Raw genomic sequence first — 12784 nt, 5'->3', positions numbered from 1 at the left:
TCTTTGGGGCAACTGGGTGAACTATTGAGGCAACTCATGCACAAAATTTGTAGATATCAAATGGTTGGTTAAATATTTAAACATAATTCAAAATAAATATCAAACAATGGCAGTGCGTTATGTCAATGCAAATAAAGCGACTGCAGTGAAAAACTTTAGACAAAACTTTTCCACAAACACATACAGAAAGAAAAAATATATATAAAGAAATTTCTGTGAAAAACTCCACAAACACACACACACACACAGAGAGAGAGACACAAACACACACTTACAAACACATAGAGGCGGTTGTTCGCAGTCACGTGCAGGCAAAAAGCATTTATAAAAACTTTTCCACACTGTGGGTTAGTCGTGGCATGCCATTCAACATTACGAGCCAACAGTTTCCGCAGTGTTTTTTGTCATTTCCATGCGCTCATTGTCAGTTTTAAGTAAGCAACTTCCTCTTCTTGTTGTTTTTGTTGTTAACGAAAAAGTTTGTGCCAAAAACTGCCTACAAATGCAGACAAATATGGAAAAACGTATGAAATGCAATAAATTTTCAAATACACAATATTTTTGTGTGCTGTCGGCACTGGACACATACACATACTCATGAATACATACATACTTGTATGTATATAGGTTTTCATTGTTTTAAAACGGAAAAAGTTTTGAAATGCACCCAACACCCAAAATCCAAGCAAACGGACAGCCAGACTGATAAAACGTTACGCGCCATTTTCCAAACAATCAAAACTTATAATACGAACAACTAAAAGTTAAGGGCACACATAAATCAAACGCTTATTGCAGTACATCTAGCGACGAATTTACGAGCTAGTCTACTTGTACTATAATTGAAAAAGCTTAAAACAGCCATGACTAATGAGAAAGTGCACGTGCTCAAGAAAGGTTTAATTATGCAGCTCATTGGCTACAGATATGCGCTTTTCAACGCAAAAACAAAAAAAAAAAATAAATAAATAATAAAACAACCATAACTGGAGTTTACGTTTCCATTCGTCAATTTACTGTGAATTATTATGTCAATGATGTTGTAAATTTAGAGAGATTTAACTAGAATTTCTCAAGCATTTGACAGATACCCCTTCCACCAACTAGCCGAGCAAACGCCCCCGAAAACACTGATAAAGTTTGTCTGATCAAAATATATCATTTCGACAAACGTCTTTAACCATTGCTGATAAGAAGGAAGTGATATTGCCTTAGCGCGCACATTGCTCATACGTACGTCTAGTGGCTCAAGTGGTTGACTATATAAGTGACTAGATGCGGCGTTGCAATTCATTCGAACGGAACGGTTCGTAGAACAGCGAAGTCTAAGTCAGAGAAATGATTTTGAAAGTGTGCACACTGTTGTTGGTGTTCAGTGCCGCTGCTTTGGCAGGAGAATCCTACGATGGGTAAGTTACGAGAAATACTTACTAGTGGTACTTACTAGTGGTACCTAAATGAACATCAGAGATCTGCAGTTCCAGTGTGCGTCACTTTAAGGAACAACAGTGTAGAATCAGCTTTGACCGCAATAACCATTGATATATTCAGTTAGGGATAATAGCATATATCTACTAGTACAGAATGCTTTTTTCCAATCCGAGCACCCTAAAGTATAAGCAAAAAAGGTAGCTTCCACAGATAAATGCTTGTTAGAATTATCAACAAATCAAAAGTGGGTTTCCTATTATTGTCGCAATCAATCCAAAGACTACTCTAAATGCAATTGTTAGGTGGCCAGTTTGCTTTGTAGAAACTTATTGATTATACTTGTATTTAACAAGCGCACTTCATAACAAACTTTTGTCGTTTTCTAAGCGTTTTCTTTTGTTAATTGGTCACATTCAGATTCTAGATTAATCTAAAAATCTAATGTGGGAATACCAGTCACGTTCAAATTCCAGATTAATCTAAAAAAAATATGGGGATATCAGTGCTTTACTTTTTTAGTATCAATATATGGATAACGCAAAGCAATAAATTTTGTGTTAAGTCCATGCAGAAAAATATTAATTTCACAAACCAAAATCAAAGCATTATTTATAATGAAGATTTTGATTTTATGTAATTTTTAAAATATGCTTACATTGCGCGTTAATATTAATGCAGTGAAATAACCATATAAATCCATAAATCAAAAGTGCTGGTATAGTAGAATTAATCGTGAATAGATTACAATCGCTTATGCCCTGTTTTAAGCACGCAAATGATGCATTCTAGTCCCATCAATCAATCAATCATTTCAACGCAAACGACTGGAACTCACTTCAATACATTGCCTTTGAAAAGAGTTTTCTAAAAACTAGTCTACCCTTGACTTACAAAATCCGTGGCAGCTACTTGTACAGCCCTAGAGATGTTGCTGGCTCTAATTAAATATTTATATTCATTGACATTGACAGGTACAAGATTTACGACATCAATGCGCGCAACGACTTTGAGAAGCAGCTGCTGTTGCACCTGCAGAACAACGCCGACTTGGATTTCTTCGATCTGCCACGCGCCCTCAACAAGCCGGCTCGTGTGATGGTGCCACCCAGCATGCATGTGGAGCTTGAGAAGATATTGCGTCAATTTCACCTGCAATTCGAGCTGGTCAACGATGACTTTGGTGCCACTTTGAAACGCCAGCAATTGGAGAACCAGAGCCAACGTTTGATTGTGCCACGCGACCAGAGCCGTGGCGTCAGCTTCACAGCGTTCCTCCGACATGCCGAAATCAATGCCTATTTGGACGAGTTGGCTAGGACCTACCCCAGTCGCGTGACTGTCCAGGTAGCAGGAAAATCGTATGAAGGTCGCGATCTGAAGACCATCACCATTACCAATGGCGATGGCAATGCCAATAAGAACGTCATCTTCTTGGATGCTGGTATTCATGCCCGTGAGTGGATTGCTCCCGCCGGTGCCTTGTACGTCATTCAGCAACTGGTTGAGAACTTTGTATCAAACGCGGCTTTGCTTAAGAACTACGATTGGGTAATTCTGCCCGTGGTTAATCCCGATGGCTATGAGTACACCCATACCAACACTCGCATGTGGCGTAAGACCCGCAAGCCCGTGACCAGCTCCTGCTACGGCACTGATGGCAATCGCAACTTCGATTACCACTGGGGTGAGGTTGGTGCCTCCACTTTATCCTGCGCCGACACCTACAGAGGCCAGTCCGCCTTCTCAGAGCCCGAGACTCAAATCGTGCGCGACCTTCTGCTCAGTCTGACTGGTCGCGGCAAGTTCTACCTGACGCTGCATTCCTATGGCAACTACTTGCTCTATCCTTGGGGCTGGACTTCGTAAGCGAACTGACATTGACTCATAATTGTTCACCCTGTGCTGATTCCTATCATCTTTGTTACAGCGAACTGCCCAGCTCTTGGACCGATCTGGATGAGGTTGCCAAGGCTGGCGCGGCAGCCATTAAGTCCGCCACTGGCACTGCCTACACCGTGGGCAGCTCCACAAATGTGCTTTATGCCGCAGCAGGTGGCAGCGATGATTATGCCTTTGCCGTTGCCAAGTTCCCCATTTCCATCACAATGGAACTGCCTGCAGGAGGCAGTGGCTTTGATCCCACAACTGCACAAATCAAGCCATTCGTCGAAGAAACTTGGCTGGGCATTAAAGCCATGGCTGAGAAGGTTATTCAAAAGTACTAGGGAATTAGAAGCGGAAAACCAAAGAAATAAACGAATCCACTGCTATATTTTATACCTAACCTACTCATTTTTGACTTGTATTCCATTTGGGTTCTATTTGTTGCCGATAAGCTATATCGACGCCCCGCTGCAATTGGCCTAGAAGGGAAACATTGACATAGTTGCGCTAAAGTGGTTCAAAGCTTTAGCTAAGTGTCAACACTTAATTTTATTGTAAAACCTTTATTGGACTCTTGAAGTGCCGCCAATCCAGTTAAATGTGCAATTCTCACAAATCTCATAGACTAGGTGCTTTAAGTAAACGATTAAATGCATGTGTGTTTATAATGTTGTATACATACTAGTACTTAGCATGTAGTACAAAAAGTATCGGGCTAGCTGGATGAATTCAAGCCTTTTTCGAAAACTATGCAATAGGTAGGAAATTTGAACACTCTTCGTGATTCACGGTTTTGGATATTTGCATTTGTAGAGACGTGGTTTGCGGCCTGTTTATATACAAGGTCGTATGGAGCTTTTCCAAAGGGGAAAAGCGCCAAAAAATTAAAATTTTGATGAAAATAATGCACGAAATAATAATTATGCTCTGTACATACATAAAATGTACAAGAGTATATTAGGTTTGCGGGAGCTGAAAATGTAACAGGCAGAAGGAAGCGTGCCAGATCTTGATCAGCATTATGAGACGAGTCGATTTAGCCCTGTGTGTCTGTCTGACCGTCTGTCCGTCCGCCCGTCTGTCCGTCCGTATGATCACCTAGATCTCAGAGACTATAAGAGGTAGAGACACCAAATTTTGCACAAAGATGCCTTATGTGTGTACGCTATACGAGTTTGTTTTAATGCGTTAGCTTTTGTTTAGACTATCTATTAATAATAATAAATATCTCAAAATGCATATTTATTTTTTTATTTATTTTGACAGACTATGTATGTATATTCATTTTGTTTCATAGTAACTTAATAATTAATACATTTGTCATTCATGTTTAGATAAAATTTGCCTTTAAACTTTGGTATCTTTGTACCTAGTGGATAGAGCTCCATTGCTTTCTTGGCCATTGCGCGTATTGCTGTCCACGACTCCTTAACAAACCCATCAATTTTAGTTTTTTTGGGCCAAAAATCGTTACCTGGTAGCTCGAAGGTAAACACCAAAGGAAAACCAACACAGTACGCATAGTCCTGACTTGTCCCAGATGCTTCATATGATTCATAAATGGCTTTCAAGTCACCTCCTTTAGCAATTACTGCATTAGCTCCAGCATGTGCCACTTGAGAAAGATTGAGCATGTTTTTGGGAAAAACCCTGAGGAAAATAATCAGAATATGATAAAAAATAAATATAAAATGCTAGAGTTGCGATACGCTGGCTTTTAAATATACCTACACGTATGCTATTCTATTACCAATTAAATAAAAAAAAATTAATTTTTTGATTTATTTCGGGGAGAAGTTCGATTTTCTTACACTCCTGCCACCTGACCTTCCTCCTACCTCATTTTCGTCTAGTAATAATCATTTATAATATTTTATACTACGTAGTTATATCTTACACTTCAAACACAATTACCAACTACATAGGAACAGTGTTTGAAACATTAAAATAGTTTTGAATATTCATCACTTTTTATCACTAATTTTAGGTTGAGACAATACAAGAGAGTGCAATTTAAATAGTTCTGAATATTCATCTCGAATTGTATTTTCTTTATCTTTTCACCATGTACTCTTTCAACTTACCTGTTAGTATAATCGTAGCTGTAGAGAATTGCATTCATATATGAATGCAGGGTTATATACATAATGCCTCGTCCACTCACTACCAAATCGTGCATTATATCACGCACAATTCTGGACTCTGGCTCCGAAAATGGCGCATTCCCTGCAAACAATTCACTACGGGGATTTCGAGAGCTACCATCCAAGCGTCCCCATTGAAAACCAAAGTTGCGATTCAAATCGGTGCCTATATAGCCGTTACGACTTGGCTTTCGATTGAAGCGCCACATATTATTAAAAGTGTATGAGTGCACGTAACCATCTGGATTGACCAAAGGCAAAATTATCCAGTCGTAATCTTTAAGCAAGTCCATATTTTCCTTGAAGTTTGAAACCAATTGTTCCACCAAATATACGGCGGCATGAGGCGGCAGCCACTCGCGACCATGGAAAGTAGCATCCACGAAAATAACGTTTTTATCGGTTCGTCCGTCGCCATTCGTAACCGTAATCGTTTTTAAAGTCCGGTTCTCATACGAAAAACCAGCGTCCCTTAGCTGAACTCGATCCGCATTGGCCTTTTCTAAGTTTTGTAAGTACTCCATAATTTCTTCATAGCTTAATGTGTTAGCACTATCGTTAGGCACTTCCTTTAGAATAAATGGAGGGCGGCCTTTCAAGCTACCCGACCACCCAACACAAACGCCTACAAGGGCGACTAAGCACAAAGTACGTAACATTTTTGCTGAAGACAGTTAACTAAAAGTTGAGGAAGAATGGAAGCACTTATAAACCCTACCAAGGGCTAACGTGGCCTGCGACTGTATCTGCGGCGCAATAAAGTGTCAAACTTACGATCACTGCCAATCATCCAACAGTCAAAACGGTAACTATAATGATAAACTGAAGATTGGAATAATTGTTTATTACAAAGTTAGACCTAATATTTCATTCCAATGGATATTTTTCAACGACTTTGTGTGCCATAGCCACTATTCCAACCCACGTCTCCTTAACGATACTATCAATAGCTGATGGAGGTGGATCAAAATCATTTGGACCACCAGCTGGCAATTCCATGGTGAATGATATGGGAAATCCGGCATGGAAGGCGTAGTCGTCGCTGGCGCCCGCTGCTACATAGAGCACGTTGGTCGAAGAACCGATTTCGTATTTTGTGCCTGTGGCGGCATATATAGCCTCAGAGCCGGCAGTCGCTACCTCATGCAAATCGTCGACAGTCTCCGGCAAATCGCTTTAATAAAAATAATTAATGGATAATAAATACTACTTCCACAAAACTCAAGGAACTCTACTTACGGCGTCCAGCCCCACGGATAAAGTATAAGATTGCCATAGGAGTGCAGGGTCAAATACATTTTTCCTCGGCCGGAAAAAGTGTGCAGTAAGTCACGCAACACAACGACCTCAGGCTCTGACAAGGCTTGCGGTCCACCATAAGTATCTGAGCATGGATCAGAAGAGGAGCCCCCCTCATTCCAATGAAAATCAAAATTGCGATTAGGATCAGAGCCAATACATTCGGCGCTACTTGGTTGGCGCGTTTTCCGCCAAAGCCGAGTATCCGGCGACAGCTGTGTGTACTCATACCCATCGGGATTAACTACGGGCAGCACTACCCAATCATAGTCCAACAGCAGTTCATGATACGCGACAAAGTTTTCCACGAGCTCACTTATGGCATAAAGTGCTGCGGCAGGAGCAATCCACTCGCGAGCATGAATGCCGCCATCTATGAAGATGACATTTTTGTTTGTGCGCTGATCGCCATTCGTTATCGTAATAGTCTTCATCCAACGACCCTCGTAGCTCTTGCCAGCGGCCTTAATGAAAACGCGTGTCGGGAAACGCTTAGCCAGGTCTTCAAGGTACTGATTTATCTCCGAGTGCGTATAATAGCGTTCGGTGCTCAGGCCACCCTCGTACGGAATCTCCCGACCAAGGGTTAGACCCACATCTCCATTGACCAGCCTATAGCTTATGCCAATTGTATCCAATAACTTGGCAAAAGTTTCCTCTGTTGAACGCGCGGAGGCACCCAAGCCCCTTTTATTATAGAGCCCATGGAATGAGTCATTTCTTGCCAACTCAGCAAACCTAAAATTTTCAACTGCCGATCGCGACTTTGTTGCCAGCTCAAGCTCCTTATAGCTATGTAAAAATTTGAATTTGATATATACTTGTACATTTGCTTTTATTTTTATCAGACTTGCCCCTTACCCGTCGTACACGCTGCTACTCACGAGTACTAAACACAAGTTGGACAACAAGAGCCATAAATACGTCATCTTACCACGACGCAAACTTTGAAGAAACTAAAAGTCTGTTATCAGAATTCGTTTGGGAGCAAAAAATCTAACCAGCCCACAAAGCAAAGATTGTCGATTCGATATCATGCACACATTGGCCAAAATGTTCACTATCTGTTTATTTATCTCAAAAAGCCGTTGTGCAAGCATAATGATCGATAAATTTAATTAATTGCACGTCTAGTAGCAAATATCTAATACTTTTCCAGTAGCTTCTGGGCCATAGCGCGGATGCCAATCCAAGTTTCCTTCACATACTCATCAATTTTCGTTGCGGGCGGATCGAAGCCCGTAGCACCCCCCGCACTCAGTTCCATGGTAATCGATACGTTGAACCCGGCATAGAACCCGTAATCATCACTCGCACCTGCTGCGATGTACAGTACATTCGTGGACGATCCATAGGTATATTGAGTTCCCGTAGCCTCCTCTATAGCGTCGGCACCAGCGCGCGCCACCTCATCTAGATCCTCCCAGGTGTCGGGCAGGTCACTGAAAGAAATCGATTTAGTTCGGAATGATGTTCTTTTACGTAGACCTACGCACCTAGTCCAGCCCCACGGATAGAGAAGATAGTTGCCATAAGAATGGATAGTAAGGTACATTATGCCACGAGCAGAAAGCGAGTGCATTAAATCACGCACCACAATGGTTTCCGGTTCCGAAAATGGCGTTGGTCCTGCATATGTGTCGGTGCATGGAGTCGTCGAGGCACCCTCTTCAGCCCAATGGAAATCAAAGTTACGATTCGGGTCGGCGCCATGGCAAGTCACTCCTAAATATTTATATGGCTGACGTGTTCTACGGAACATGCGCGCCACTGTTCCCGTCTGGGTGTACTCATAGCCATCGGGATTGACCACAGGCAGTATGACCCAATCGTAGTCCAGCAAAAGCTCTGCGTTATTTTCAAAGTTCTCCACCAGCTGATCGATAACATAGAGGACAGCAGCTGGAGAGATCCACTCACGAGCATGGAAACCCCCATCCATAAAGTTAACCTTCTTATTTGGACGGCCATCCCCATTGGTAATTGTAATTGTTTTAAGCTCGCGTTTCTCATAAGACCACCCAACGGTTTTGACGAATACACGGGTTGGGTAACGTACTGCCAAATCATTAATATAGCTTATGATCTCCGCATGAGTGTAGTAACGTTCCGTGCTAAGTCGACCCTTGCCTGTGATGGGGAAGAGACGACGTTGTAGCTGGAGCTGCGCGAACTCCTCGGCAATGGTAGCACCAACGTTGCCATTAAGAATGTTGTGGCTCATCCCTTGGTCTGCGAGCAATTTATCAAAACTCTCACGCTGTGCAGGACTCAATAAAACACGCGACTCCTTGCCAACCAAACGACTTAGGCTGAAGAAGTCGTAACCCTGGTGGCTCAGCTCGTGGAGCAGCTCCGTCTGCGCGGCATTAGCTGGTCGCACCTCGTAGATACCATAGCTAAATAGCCACACCCAGAGTTATTTAACAACTACTTAGGAAAACCAGGAATCTCCACTTACCCCTCGTAGCTGTTGGCAGCCAACGTAATGCTAAGAGCACAGCCTAATAGTAAAACCAGCAAAGTTAGACGCAACATTTTTTACGGACTAAGCACATGCCGTCCAACGCGCGAGTATTTAAGTAATCGACGTAATCTAATCAGCTTCGAATAGCTTCGACAAGATCTATAAATTATAAGCTATTGAGTATGTTTTACTCGCCAAATAGTTATATCTTTATTTATGATTTGGAAGCTAGCAAATTCTTTATCTTTAGTAACGCCTTATCACCTCTAGAGCCATGGCGTGCACTCCTATCCAGGTCTCTGTCAGTATGCCTTCAATTTGAGACACCCACGGATCGAATCCTACAAAGCCGCCGGCAGGTAACTCCAGTGTCATAGCTGCAGACACATTTGCCACGCCCACAGCATAATCTGTCGAGTCACCAGACGTAGCATATAGAACGTGATAAGCACTGCCATATGTATAAATGCCATTGGTTGCCTGCACAATGGCCATCGCGCCAGCATCCGCCACATAGAACATATCGTCATAGCCCTCGGGCAATTCTCTGCAAGTGGATTTAGAACGATCGCGAGATTGATTATTTCTGTTTCCTACAATTTAATACTAATGGATAATACCCATCTTCAACTTTTTAAAGTTAAATACATTTTCATATCTTATTACCTTTGATTAGAATACAACTTTTTATACCCTGTACCCGTAGGGTAGAAAGGGTATATTACTTTTGTGCATAGTATGTAGCAGAACGAAGCATCTCCGATCTACTTGTATGTAAAATATATATATTCGTAGTTAGCATGATGGGAAAAATCCGTCCGTCCGTCTGTCTAAATGTCTAGGCTAGGTTGTGGTAGACAAAGCGTAGGTAATAAATGCATAATCCAAATCGGTTGATTCAAAGAAAAGTTATTAGCGAAGCATTTTTATTCCTATACTACGCCCACAAACTGCAGAATGGGATTCACCTTTCTTCTTCTTCTGCTATTGATGGGTGCATATAACTCATCGTCGGAAGTTTGTTTGGGTACAGGGTATTTCACTGTCGGCCTTGCTCGACTGTAGCATTATCTCTTGGTTTAGAGATAAAACTGCGAACTTCAACATAAAGTAGCCCGAATTTATACTAGAAACTCCACATCGCTACGGAATAGTGATAGGGATTTCAAACTAAGTTCTATTAGCACTTACTTTGTGTGGCCCCAGGGCAAGAGTATGTAATTGCCATAAGAGTGTAGTGAGAGATACCACGTCAGACGTCCACTATAGTGCAGCATTACATCACGTAGCATCTGTGCTTCGGGTTGGTCAAACGCGTACTCTCCACGGTAAATATCTTCGCAAGGATCATCCGATGAGCCTTCATCTAGACCCCACTCGTAACCAAAGTTTCGATTTAGGTCGGTACCAATGCATTCTGGATCAGTGGTGGGTCGACGGGTTTTTCGCCAATAGCGCTCAGCTGTATGCGTATACTCATAGCCATCGACATTTACGACCGGTATTATGAACCAATCGTATTCATTCAACAGCTCATGATTATCCTCATAATGGTCTAGCAACTGTTCAATTATGTAAAGAGCCATTGAGGGCGCAATCCATTCACGTGCATGCATTGCTGCATCTATCAATATAATGGGCTTATTTGGATGTCCATCTCCATTGGTGATGGTAAGGACCTTAATGGTGCGTCCCTCAAAGCTACGCCCAAAGTTCTTGACAAATGCACGAAACGGATAGCGCTCTGGCAGGCTATCTAAATAAGCATTGATCTCGGCGTGAGTATAGAAACCTCCGATGGCCTCAATGTATGGCAATTGAAAACGGGCCTTGCTGCGTAAATTCTCTTCATGCTGTGCCTTCACCAATGGTGCCAAGTCATCGACCAAAACTTGATGCTTTAAATTGTGGTGTTCAAGTTGGGCCAAGACCGCGTCGGCCTTATTCGGGTCCATCAAAATGCGAACGCTCTCATTGTTGCTGAACCGACGCTGTCCCATCAAATCGATGTTAAATTTCTGGGCCAGTTGCATGAACGTCCGATGTTCAGATATAGATTGTGCTTGCAGCTCCAAGAGCTTATAATCCTTGTAATCCTGTAGCGCAGTGGCCCACAGCGGAAGCAATAATGTCAGAAACAGCCACACTGGTATCCGAAACATCATTTTCACTCGAAATACTTTAATATACTGAGCTCCCAATTTCAACGCGTTCTTCAATATCGACTATTTATCACTTTATTGGAGGCACTAACAGCCGCTTTTGGCCATTTAGCTAGATATCGTTTATGTGACTAGACGCTGAAGTAGTCAAGAATATTTATTGCACAAATAACAAGTAAACAGGGTAACTGAAAGCTATCCATCTGTTATGACTCAACCCATTTTTATTAATTCGAATTGGCCCTAATTCGACCTCTTGCGGGCAATTTTCGTACAATACCAGGGGTAGGAGATACGAGATTAAGATAAAACGGGATGGCTGAAGAGAGTTTCATAAGCTTTAGCCGCAAAGATAAATGATTTAGATGATGCATTCTTCTGATAGCTATATGATTGAACTCAAGATCAAGAATTTGGAAAGCTTCTAAATGTTTGATAAAAAAATAATTAATTCCAAAACAGCGACAAACAGAGAAATTAAATTAACCATTTATGCATCCGATTTTAATAAATTGAAACAGAAGTTCCATTATTATTCTATTATTATTATATTATTTTATTATTATAATAATATTCCAGTATTACTAAGTAGCTCACCATTAATTGCTTGACCACATAAGTTTTTATACCCTGTATCCGTAGGGTAAAAAGGGTATATTAGGTTTGTGCAAAGTATGTAACATGCAGAAGGAACAATCTTCGACCCCATAAAGTATATATATTCTGAATCAGCATGACGAGAGAAATCGATCTAGACATGTCCGTCCGTCCGTCTGTCCGTCTGGATGAAAGCAAGGATCTCAAAAACTATAAAAGCTAGAATAACCAAAGTTGGCATCCAGATTCTCCTAGGTCCGAGAAAGGACGAGTTTATTTATTTTTTTAAGTTTTGCCCCCCTTTTTCCCCGCCCAAGTTGTTATTTGCGAAACAAATTCTCGCCAGTACACCCCCCCCCCCCCCCCAAGCTGCAGCAACAAGTTCGCTATTCTTCTTCCTCTTTTTGCTGCTGCTATGGGCGCATATACCTCAATGTCGGAAGTTTACCTGGGTACAGGGTATTTCACTGTCGGGCTTGCTCGACTGTAGCGTTCTCTCTTGTTTATGTTTCGAAGAGACACTCCAACGAATTCCAAATGCTAACCGTTTAATAAACAATAAAAATTACGTACAGTTTTTGGAACAAATTTGCTTAAACTGCATTTATTTATTTATTTATGTTAAATACACATATCTCTTATTTAGATAACAAGATTTAAAGTCTGGATTTATAGGCTTATTAATGGGCAAAAGGAATGATAGAAATTTGTTTTGTGTTCTAAACGGCAGGTCTAAGGGGTGAAGTCTTAAGCTTTCTGTTTGTGTTTCTGTTTTCAAGAGAACTGATTGATGTTTCTGG

At 41.5% G+C, this 12784-nt stretch overlaps 5 protein-coding genes across 5 annotated transcripts; 1 reads left to right on the top strand and 4 right to left on the bottom strand.

Moving 5' to 3' along the window:
- Nucleotides 1-1255: 1255 nt before the first annotated feature.
- On the top strand, nucleotides 1256-3719 carry LOC115628221 (carboxypeptidase B-like). Its single transcript, XM_030524216.1, has 3 exons — nucleotides 1256-1409; nucleotides 2403-3293; nucleotides 3359-3719. The coding sequence occupies exons 1-3, from the start codon at nucleotides 1339-1341 to the stop codon at nucleotides 3654-3656; spliced, it is 1260 nt and encodes a 419-aa protein (XP_030380076.1). The 5' UTR covers nucleotides 1256-1338; the 3' UTR covers nucleotides 3657-3719.
- An 823-nt stretch (nucleotides 3720-4542) lies between these two features.
- LOC115628312 (carboxypeptidase B-like) lies at nucleotides 4543-6117 on the bottom strand. The gene is made up of 2 exons (XM_030524366.1): nucleotides 5400-6117; nucleotides 4543-4965 (listed from the first exon to the last, which is right to left on the bottom strand). Exons 1-2 carry the CDS (start codon nucleotides 5981-5983, stop codon nucleotides 4617-4619), a joined length of 933 nt encoding a protein of 310 aa, XP_030380226.1. The 5' UTR covers nucleotides 5984-6117; the 3' UTR covers nucleotides 4543-4616.
- Nucleotides 6118-6326: 209 nt separating this feature from the next.
- On the bottom strand, nucleotides 6327-7687 carry LOC115628416 (carboxypeptidase B-like). The gene is made up of 3 exons (XM_030524503.1): nucleotides 7620-7687; nucleotides 6699-7550; nucleotides 6327-6633 (listed from the first exon to the last, which is right to left on the bottom strand). Exons 1-3 carry the CDS (start codon nucleotides 7685-7687, stop codon nucleotides 6327-6329), a joined length of 1227 nt encoding a protein of 408 aa, XP_030380363.1.
- A 97-nt stretch (nucleotides 7688-7784) lies between these two features.
- Nucleotides 7785-9306, bottom strand: LOC115628263 (carboxypeptidase B). The gene is made up of 3 exons (XM_030524282.1): nucleotides 9220-9306; nucleotides 8255-9157; nucleotides 7785-8200 (listed from the first exon to the last, which is right to left on the bottom strand). Exons 1-3 carry the CDS (start codon nucleotides 9294-9296, stop codon nucleotides 7903-7905), a joined length of 1278 nt encoding a protein of 425 aa, XP_030380142.1. The 5' UTR covers nucleotides 9297-9306; the 3' UTR covers nucleotides 7785-7902.
- A 100-nt stretch (nucleotides 9307-9406) lies between these two features.
- On the bottom strand, nucleotides 9407-11366 carry LOC115628356 (carboxypeptidase B). Its single transcript, XM_030524431.1, has 2 exons — nucleotides 10417-11366; nucleotides 9407-9772 (listed from the first exon to the last, which is right to left on the bottom strand). Exons 1-2 carry the CDS (start codon nucleotides 11256-11258, stop codon nucleotides 9472-9474), a joined length of 1143 nt encoding a protein of 380 aa, XP_030380291.1. The 5' UTR covers nucleotides 11259-11366; the 3' UTR covers nucleotides 9407-9471.
- Between the last annotated feature and the right edge of the window lie 1418 nt (nucleotides 11367-12784).

Source organism: Scaptodrosophila lebanonensis, unplaced genomic scaffold (assembly GCF_003285725.1).
Source record: "Scaptodrosophila lebanonensis strain 11010-0011.00,11010-0021.00 unplaced genomic scaffold, SlebRS2 tig00000113-arrow-arrow-pilon, whole genome shotgun sequence".
Taxonomy (NCBI): Eukaryota; Metazoa; Arthropoda; class Insecta; order Diptera; family Drosophilidae; genus Scaptodrosophila; species Scaptodrosophila lebanonensis.
The sequence above is the reverse complement of the archived record's forward strand: the minus strand, read 5'-3'. Positions and strand labels throughout refer to the sequence as shown.

What these genes read in the sequence shown, in the direction of transcription:
- LOC115628221 (XM_030524216.1), top strand. Translation starts at nt 1,339, where the DNA reads ATGATTTTGAAAGTGTGCACACTGTTGTTGGTGTTCAGTGCCGCTGCT. An exon ending in GCAGGAGAATCCTACGATGG is followed by an intron (nt 1,410 to 2,402) that starts GTAAGTTACGAG and finishes TGACATTGACAG; the next exon opens with GTACAAGATTTACGACATCA. An exon ending in TATCCTTGGGGCTGGACTTC is followed by an intron (nt 3,294 to 3,358) that starts GTAAGCGAACTG and finishes TCTTTGTTACAG; the next exon opens with CGAACTGCCCAGCTCTTGGA.
- LOC115628312 (XM_030524366.1), bottom strand. Translation starts at nt 5,983, where the DNA reads ATGGAGTACTTACAAAACTTAGAAAAGGCCAATGCGGATCGAGTTCAG. An exon ending in AGCTACGATTATACTAACAG is followed by an intron (nt 4,966 to 5,399) that starts GTAAGTTGAAAG and finishes TATTTTCCTCAG; the next exon opens with GGTTTTTCCCAAAAACATGC.
- LOC115628416 (XM_030524503.1), bottom strand. Translation starts at nt 7,687, where the DNA reads ATGACGTATTTATGGCTCTTGTTGTCCAACTTGTGTTTAGTACTCGTG. An exon ending in AGTAGCAGCGTGTACGACGG is followed by an intron (nt 7,551 to 7,619) that starts GTAAGGGGCAAG and finishes ATTTTTACATAG; the next exon opens with CTATAAGGAGCTTGAGCTGG. An exon ending in TATCCGTGGGGCTGGACGCC is followed by an intron (nt 6,634 to 6,698) that starts GTAAGTAGAGTT and finishes TTTTTATTAAAG; the next exon opens with CGATTTGCCGGAGACTGTCG.
- LOC115628263 (XM_030524282.1), bottom strand. Translation starts at nt 9,296, where the DNA reads ATGTTGCGTCTAACTTTGCTGGTTTTACTATTAGGCTGTGCTCTTAGC. An exon ending in GCTGCCAACAGCTACGAGGG is followed by an intron (nt 9,158 to 9,219) that starts GTAAGTGGAGAT and finishes GTGGCTATTTAG; the next exon opens with CTATGGTATCTACGAGGTGC. An exon ending in TATCCGTGGGGCTGGACTAG is followed by an intron (nt 8,201 to 8,254) that starts GTGCGTAGGTCT and finishes GATTTCTTTCAG; the next exon opens with TGACCTGCCCGACACCTGGG.
- LOC115628356 (XM_030524431.1), bottom strand. Translation starts at nt 11,258, where the DNA reads ATGCAACTGGCCCAGAAATTTAACATCGATTTGATGGGACAGCGTCGG. An exon ending in TTGCCCTGGGGCCACACAAA is followed by an intron (nt 9,773 to 10,416) that starts GTAAGTGCTAAT and finishes ATCCACTTGCAG; the next exon opens with AGAATTGCCCGAGGGCTATG.